At 34.7% G+C, this 9,474-nt stretch overlaps 1 protein-coding gene across 3 annotated transcripts in view; it reads right to left on the bottom strand.

Annotated features, from left to right (window-relative positions):
- Window positions 1-9,474, bottom strand: part of LOC128855936 (glycerol-3-phosphate dehydrogenase [NAD(+)], cytoplasmic) — a 60,739-nt gene that overhangs the window by 9,117 nt on the left and 42,148 nt on the right. The window contains exon 9 of one of the 3 annotated variants that reach the window (XM_054091192.1): window positions 5,637-5,877. The exons of the other annotated variants lie outside the window; for them this stretch is intronic. Coding sequence (XP_053947167.1) covers window positions 5,865-5,877 — 13 coding nt within the window. The 3' untranslated portion in view covers window positions 5,637-5,864. Of the gene's footprint in view, window positions 1-5,636; window positions 5,878-9,474 lie in introns of those variants that run through there. 3 annotated transcript variants of the gene reach the window in all.

The raw sequence follows: 9,474 nt of genomic DNA, 5'->3' as shown, positions 1-9,474 counted from the left end.
GCGACGATTTGTGAGCTCAGAGCCAATATTGAACGCGAAATTGCTGGAATTTCGGCCGATTTATGCAAAAGACTGGTCGAAAATTGGGTTCAACGATTGGACTTCGTAAAACGTGCACGCGGTGGTCATGCAAAAGAAATCGAATTTCATACTTAAATGTATTTGTTCAAACTCGATAAAAAAAAAAAAATAGTTAAAAAAGTCAAACCGTTTGTGTTTTATTCAAAAAAAAGTTGAAGCGCTCTTACTGAAAAACGCTTTATGTATAATATATATAAAGGGTTTTTCAATAAGGGCGGGTAGATGTTGAAATGGAATAAAATGGCGTTTGCTGTGTGGCACGTAGCGCCGTCCTACTGGAACCACATATCGCCTAGGTCCATATGGTTCAATATGGGCCATAAGAAATTGGAAGGGCCACCACGTCTACCGACAAATGGGCGCAATGCGCGCAACGTTTGCGTTAATGAACACTCATTTTGATAATAAAGTTTTATCAATTGAACGTGCTGTTCAATCGTGTAACTTGCCATGATGATTTGGCATAAACAACTGAATAATAAACAAAAGATTTGACAGATGTCACCAAAACAAAATGGCTGCCACAGGGCGCCAAAATCGACCCGCGCCAATTGAAACCCCCTTTACAAGGTGAAGTCCAAAATAAACAAGACTGGTGTCATAAAAATGATTTTGATAGCACCATCTCTTTAATGAGTTAGTTCGTTGGAAATTACATCCCTAGCCATTCTCCAGTGAGAACTTTGTGATATTCGGTTCAGTGGAAGCGAAGTGATTGCGTCTAAAGTGTCAGTTTGTTTGTGTCATCAGTACAAAAATGAGTTACGAACAAAGTGCTAATATCAAATTTAGTTTTAAAATCGGTAAAACGTTTACCGAAACATGTGAATTGATGAAAAAAGTGTATGGCGATGATTGTCTATCTGGTGCCAGAGTTCATGAGTGGTTTACACGTTTCAGAGATGGTTGTGAGGACATAAATGACAACGAAAATACGGGGCGCCCAAAGTCAGTAATCACCGAAAACTCCATCGAAATTCTTCGTAAATTTATCAAAAATGCACCGAAATCATCGTTGAAATTCATGGAATTGGAGTTGAATATTTCCAAACCATCGATTTATCGCATTTTAACTGATCATTTGGGCTTACGAAAGGTATGTGCACGTTTTATTCCGCACAAGTTCACAGAGGACCAAAAATTGCTCAGAATTCAACATCAGAAAGACCTCATTAAATAGGCGAGAGAAGACGATACCTTCCTTTACAACATTGCAACTTGTGATGAAACGAGGTGTTTCCAATATTAACTTGAAACTAAGCGTTAAAGTGCCGAATGAAAGGCCCCAGACGAGTCACCACCCAAAAAAATCACATTTGGAGAAGTCTAAAATCCAGTCGATGCTCATTTGTTTTTACGATTCCAAAGGAATTGCCCACAAAAAGCCCGTGCCAAACCATCAATGCAATTTTCCATCTTGGCGTTTTGAAGCGTTTGCTGCATCGCATTCGTCGAATTCGCCCTGAATACCGCGATGGGGCTCTCTGTGACTTCCACCTATTCGGAAAATTGCATTTTGTCATCAAAGAAAAACGTTTTGCGTCCGTAGGGGCCATCCAAAAGGCTTGTACTGACATCCTAAAAGACATTCCGGTCAATGATCTGAAACACTCTTTCGAAAACCTTTTGGAGCGCGCCAAACAGTGTATCGAGGCCAGAGGAGAGTATTTTGAATAAATAAACTCGAATTTATCAGAACAAAGCCCCTGTCGTTTCTATTTTACCTCAGTTCTGTTTATTTTGGACTTCGCCTTGTAGAAGAGTGATAGCAAGATTAGTAAAAGTTGATGATCAACAACTCTCCTAGAGATGGAAACATTAAACGATTAATCCATTATCGGTGCCACCTTAATAATACGTTCACATATGCATTAATCACCTATAAATCCACCAAAATAATCTACCCGTTCACATATGACAGTTTACCTGCAAAATCTACAATCTGTTTTCAATACTACTTTGAGAGATTTTTCTTCATATAAATTATTTTGGTAGAATATTTCGGTGCTTTTAGTTTGTTTAATTATTACTAACGGCATGAAGAAGGAAGGAAATCCGTATGCGGCGTTTACTGAGGTTGCAAAAAATTATGGCAGCAATACGCATGGAAATTCGATATTATATTTTATAGTAAGTAATAAGAGGACAAAACGTTTATGGACACACAATTTTTTCTGTAAAATGAATCCCTAATTAATAATATTTAACAAAAATTTTATTAGAATTATGTTTAAAGACCTGTTTGCTTTGCTGGCATCCATTTCATTTCGTTTTTATTTTGATGTTTGTCCTTACATTCGTAATAATAATTATAGATAACACAGAAAACACAGGGTTGTATGTCAATAAGTATAGTTATTATCTGGAAATATTTATAATCTCAAATTTTGGGAGAACAATTTTGATGGGAAATCACGCTTTTTAATTACGGATTGGGAGTTAAGCGCGAAAAAGTAGATCATCTACTTATATGTGAACGTATTATATGTTTTATATCGCAGATTCGTAGAATTAATTCTTTTGATTATATGATATCAACAACTCTACTAGGGATGGACACAATAATCGATTATTCATTCCAACTTAAATTTTCAATTTGATTATTTTGGCTATATTGTATCAGGAGATTTGCTAGGGATGTAAAATAAACGGATACTCGATTACCAATGTCCACTTAAGGTATTTAACTTTTCATTCTTAGAATTCAATTATTCTTGAAGAGCTAAAATAATTAATTATTGAAAATGTTATACAACAGTTTCTTTATTATAATTGTATTAAGGGGTTATATACAGTTAGAATTTTCAAAAAATATTGTAATAATATATTTTTTTGATTGTTTTTTCTTAATGTACAAATATTTAAGAAAACACACAGAACATTTAACATCGTTCCGTTGAATATTTTCGAAGTTACACGCAAATTTGAAATGGCGTTTCTTATCCTATGTAAAGTGGTTTTCAAACTTTAAACGCGTTTTTCTCAAAATGGTGTTTTCAAAGCCGGTGACCAACATTATTCGAAAATGGCTGAACCAATCGGCGGGCATTGTAGCATCGGCGTCAGTGACCTGAATACGCAAAACCAAAAAATTTTTTGTTTACTAATGTTTTAATTTGTATAAAAAAAATTAAAAAAAAAATCGCGGAATAAAATGATAAAAAAAATGAATTTTGGGGCGAATTTTTTTACTATTTTTTGCTTTTTTTCGAATTGTAAATTCACATAGAAAGTAATATCATAAATAAATTTCAGGGAGATTGGTCAATAACTTTTCGAGCTTCGTGTACGCCAATTCGAAAAATATAGTTTTGAGAAAAACGCGTCTAAAGTTTGAATACAACGTAACTACACCTCTCCCAGCGCTCGAACGCAAAGAATAGAGTCATCATAGTTGACGATTTACAATATAAGAAATACTTAAATTTACGTTCTAAAAATTTTTTTGACATATTCTTAAAGGATTATATTAACATTTTATGAAAAAAAATGTACAGCTATCTGCCCCCTTAATCGAAGATTTTTTCTCACCCATAAATATTTTTTTTTCTTATAAACAATTTAAGGCAGAAATTTTGGTCAAAAATCGTTTTTTTTTTAGAAACCGCCATTTTGTCAAAAAAATGTATTTTGCCTATTCCTTCGATTAAAATTACTAGATTTATCATTAGTTCAATGAAATCTGTTTGGTTTTTTAATCTCAGAGATACAGTGATCACCGCAAAACGTATTTTATGAGAGGAGCTCCCGGAGATCAACTGTAGCTCCATTTCAAATAAATATTTTTATTATTACTAGGGCTTAAAATACAGTTAAAAGATAACATAATATGTCTATAAATTTTTCAACAAGACGGCGCTACTTGCCATACAGCCCGTGAAACACTGAAACAATGGATTTACTGCGTCGTCGTTTTGTTGTGCAATTTATCTCTCGTCTCGGACCAGTTGATTGGCCACGAAAATCGTGTTATATCACACCTTTAAAACTTCATTTATGGGGGTATTGTAAAGTCTAAATGATTTGTGGATACAACGACTTCGATTGAGGCATTGAAAGTCAACATCACTAAAGTTATTCACGAGATACCCACCAAAGTGCTCCAGCGAGTCGCGAGTCATTCAAAATTGGTGTTTACAGATGGCCGTAGCCGAATGGGTTGGTGCGTGACTACCATTTGGAATTCACAGAGAGAACGTAGATTCGAATCTCGGTGAAACACCAAAATTAAGAAAAATATTTTTCTAATAGCAGTTGCCCCTCGGCAGGCAATGGCAAACCTCCGAGTGTATTTCTGCCATGAAAAATCTCCTCCATATGTGCCGTTCGGAGTCGGCTTGAACTGTAGGTCCCTCCATTTGTGGAACAACATCAAGACGCACACCACAAATAGGAGGAGAAGCTCGGTCAAACACTGAAAAAGGGCTTACGCGCCAATTATAAATGAATAAATCACGGCGCTGTTGTGGCCAACTTTTGAAAGGGATTATCTTTATCAAAATAAATTTCATGAATGTACACAAAAATAATAAAGACTGCCCAATTTGTCCGAATTTGAATTTTCTTTGTTTTATATCAGTTTAAAATCCGATGTCTAAATTGAGCACCCTTTATAAACAAAGCATTTCTCACTTGCTTGCATATTTTTGCAATAAAACGCAGCAATTCTAGTGTGTCGGTGTGTTTCAACTGTTTATATTTCTTTTTTTTTTCAGATTGTTTTTATTTTTATTTTAAAATTGTATGATATTTCTCATGTGTGCCACTAATTAATGTACGCTAATTATTAGAACAATTGATTAGCTCACTTTTATACACAAATTTTTCACTATATTTACAAATTAATGTTAAATATTTCAATTTTTATTTATTTAGATTTTTTTATTCTTAATTTCTTGTTTTTGTTTTTTGTGTCATGAGAAACAACAACTAGCAGTGGTCTTACTTATTTGCTAAAACTTAGATAATCGTTAGGTACACGTTCGAAAAATATCCATATCTGCCTTCAATGGCCGTCTGCTGCTTGTCCTTAGCGCTTTGGGATCAAGCAATTCTCAAAATTTTCGTATGAATTTGTTTTGACAAGTAAGTCAGTCGATTGTAGCAGAGCAGTGGAGAATCATTCCGACTATCGTTGTAGGTACATATGTGGATGTGTGTATATGTGCTTATATGTAGATATATGCTGCGGTTGTGCGGTTTCCCTTACGAACAGAAATACCTAATACACCTTTACGTGAAGCAGCCTGATGTCCTCGCTTATAGTTTACTTCTTCTTCTTTAATTACGTCTTTTTTTACATACGTTTTTTGGTTTGTGGTGCGCGTCGATTTACTGGTTGTCCCACTTTTTTGTGTTAAAAACAAATCACAGTTGAATGCGCTGCAGCTTCAATGTACTGGGTACTTTACACAAAGCTTCAGGTTTGATCGCATGGCTTTAAAATACGATTAATTTATTTAAAATAACTAAGAGACTTTTTGTTTTATTTACTACTATTTTACTAATTTGAATAGTTCGCTTGTGACTTGATTAAAAGTGCGGTGCCATTTGCCTTTGGTTTTGCTTCTTTTTTTTTTTTTTGTTTTATTTTTATTGCTTTGGTTTTAGTAAAAGAAAATTATTTTTGTTTTTTATTAAAATATTTTTGCACATTTGTCATTTTACGTTTCTCAACAGTTGTGTGTATATGTGTGTGTGTGTTTGTTTGTGTGTATATATGTGTGTGTATGTGTGCCAGCATGCATGTAAATACTTTACAGCTTACATACATATCTACATATTTATAGCTCTTGCCTGTGAAATAGAGGAAGATATAAGAAGAAAGAAAAATAATTCAGCATTGCGACGTTATAAGTTTAGTATTTTATCAAATCGGGGTCTAGACATGCCAATTGGGGGGAGTTAAACCAATCTGTAGTCAGTCGAAGTATACATTAAAACATACATACGCTTAACGTCATCAGCCGCATTAAAAGGAAGCGTCTCCAATGCTTACATTAAATAAAATTCTCTTTTCTTGCGTTGTGTTTTCTTTTTTTGTGTTTTTGTTTTTGTTTTGCCAATCAACATTTGAAGCGTTAAAGTAAAGCACTTCACTAGAGTATCTAGCAAAAGTGGGTCTGCAATTTGTATATATGTAGTTGAGTGGGCTCAAAGAACAACAATTCGTAATACTTTACAAACAACAAAACTTACATCTAGCATCAACTTAGAGGAGTAGAGTAAAATATGTAGGAGTGATTTTTACACGAGCATGATTTGTAAATTAGCAAAATGATTATTCAAGCTTTGTAGCCTGAACGATAAATTTAGGCTGAATGCACTGTATTTGCTTGGATTTGTTTTTTTAATTATTTTTGTGTGCCGTGCTGCAAATAATTATAAACTCATAGCAATTTTTGCTTGTATTTTCATTGAAATGAAAAATTATGCTAAATTTTGAAAATGCCAATTGCACCTCATAAACAAATTAGCATTAAGTTAAAACCAATAAGTTTTTAATGTAGTGACATTTCTTATCTGAATATCAATGTTGCAGATGTCTACCAAAATAGTTCTCAGTTTTATGAGAAAAAGGATCATCCACCAGTTTCATGTTTTTTTATTGTTTCTTTAGCATTTTTTATTTCCAAGTAATGGAAGAATTTACTTCGTTTGTTACAGAAAATATATTTTTTGATTTTTATTTTCTAAAAGATCAAGTAACAATAAAATTGTTAAATAAACAAAAAGAAACGCAGAGGTAGCAACGGAGCCTTTCAGCTGGCAGAAAAAAACATATTTTCTAATTTTATGGTACAAAACTAAAGAAAAATGTTATTTTCCATACAAAAGGAATGGAAAACTTATGACCAATTCTGCAGTGCTATTTTAGCTGTGGTGAATTTTAAAATGAAGTTAAACCAAACCCCCTCTAGTTTTAAGCTTAGTTTAACTGGAAAGCATTACTAAACTTGCTCTTTAAAAACTACGTTATTAGACTCTAAGCAACTCCTCATCTTTACATTTGTGAGTTTCTCGGGTCTCGGGTTTTTTTTTGCGTCGACGTTTGAACCAAGTAAGCATAATTTGGAAGAAGTTTTGTCTCTTGCCTGCAATTAAAAAACATCTGCAGCAGGCGCTCGTCAAATGCTTGTGCAACTTTCTACTAAGTCCTCTTTTACTCAGGCAATCTTGTTGCGAATGGTTTCCACAGCACGCGGAGTGTCAGAGTGCCAAGAATGTCTCCAAGAATGATGGAATATGCAATTAAATTTATGAAATTATTGGGTTGGGGAATACGTTACACTAAACCTACCATGACGGGTCAAATTACCCATTTTAAACTTTTTCAACAGAAGTTCTTAGAAATAACATTATTAAATCGCCGTTTTCCTTCACGACTTTTATTAAAAAATACATCGAATGTATTTCCCCCCCATTTTTGTTTAATTCATATAGAAATTATGACATTAATATGACGCCGATGATACAATGCCCGCCGATTGAGAAGCCCCTCTGCGACCTTCCTAGAAGAATTGACTGTACATCCGCCATTTTAAATGATCAAAAAAAAAATAATTAAATAAAAAAAAAAGGTTTAATATTATTTTATTGTATAAATAAACTGTATGCCAATTTTGAAAAAAATATATTGCCTTCTTCATTTTAATAAATTTTAATGAAAATCAGGGAAAATATGGCCGTTTACAAGTATCTGTTCCCTTAAGATGAAACGGCAAACAAAAATCCAAATTTCTTAGATCTGAGGTATAAAGTATGTTCAAAAATTCTATATGGAATACTGCGTGGAACTTTCGGAGCACAAAAGGGTTATTTTCATATACATTTATAGATTTAGCGGGTACATCCGTTTTTGGGTATTTAGCCCAGCTACAAAGTGTGGGGTGCGTCCTATTGTTCTTTCACTAGGGGAGTGACCGCCTCCGAACGGCATATAACTTTTTATGAGGAGCGTGTTTATGGTAGATATACACTCGGAGGTTTGCTATTGCCTGCCTAGGAGCGACCGCCATTAAACAAAATCTTTTTACTATCATTCATTTATACAGTCATTCAAAAATGGTGCTTACGGATGGCGAATTACGACACAGTTGCGGCCAACATTTGAAAGGGATTATATATATATATATAATTGGCGCGTACACCCTTTTTGGGTGTTTGGTCGAACTTTTCCTCCTATTTGTGGTGTGCGACTTGATGTTGTTCCACAAATGGAGGGACCTACAGTTTTAAGCGGATTCCGAATGGCAGATATTTTTTATGAGGATATTTTTCATGGCAGAAATACTCTCGGAGGTTCGCTATTGGCTGCCGAGGGGCGACCAATATTAGAAATGACTTTTTCTTAATTTTAGTGTTTCACCGATATTCGAACCTACGTTCTCTTTGAATTCGGAATCGGCTACGGCGGCCGTCTTATTACCTTTAATCATGAATGGTCCTACACAAAAAACAATAAAGATAGAGTTTTCGTTGTTTTATTTCAATTTAAAATCTGATGCCTTTAAATTGGTCGCAATTTATGAGAAGTTCCTCGAAAATCTTCTGTACCCAAAGACAGAAGTGGGTTTTTTTTTAGAAGTGGGATTAGAAAAGCCAAAATTCACGCAAAAATAAAGGCTATTATTCCAGTCATAAAATGGTAGCCAATAAACGTGGGTGGTGAAGATTGACTGTTTACTAGGAAGCAAAGAGAAAAAATTGCAAGAACTAAGACATAAAATCTAAAATATGCCATCACGTAAATCCGTCACTAGAGTCATTAATACAGTCGAAAAGAATTTTGCAACAACTTTTTAATTTTTTAATTTAGTCTATTGATCAGCTTTGATTTCTGTTAATAGTTAAACATTTAAGAAGTGAGATATTTGTCTAAACAGGCAGCTTTTCAAGAAATTGTCGTCATGTATTAGGCTCGCAACTATGTTCTCACTGTTTTTTTGATAAAAAATACAACTTTATTCTGAAAAAATGGTTCCAAGTGATTCATTGAAAGTATTGCCCATCGCTGGCTACTACTTTTTCCCATCTTTCTGGTAGATCTCGTATACCGTCGCGGTAAAACCGTTCATCTTTTGAGGCTATCCGCGGATCAAGCCATTTCTTGATGTCTTCATATGAATGGAACTGCTGATCAGCTAGACCATGTGCCATCGATCGGAACACGTGATAATCGGACGGCGCAATATCTGGAGAATACAGCGGGTGGGGTAAGGTTTCTCAGGTGTTTCCAGGTAGGTTTTAACGGGTTTGGCAACGTGAGGCCGAACGTTGTCATGCTGTAGAATTACTTTTTCATGCCTCTTCGCGTATTGCGGCCGCTTCTCGTGCAGTACTCGGCTCAAACGCATCAATTGAAGTCGATACCGATCCTCAGTGATGGTTGCT

The sequence above is a fragment of the Anastrepha ludens genome, chromosome 2 (genome assembly GCF_028408465.1).
Source record: "Anastrepha ludens isolate Willacy chromosome 2, idAnaLude1.1, whole genome shotgun sequence".
Classification (NCBI taxonomy): domain Eukaryota; kingdom Metazoa; phylum Arthropoda; class Insecta; order Diptera; family Tephritidae; genus Anastrepha; species Anastrepha ludens.
The sequence above is the reverse complement of the archived record's forward strand: the minus strand, read 5'-3'. Positions and strand labels throughout refer to the sequence as shown.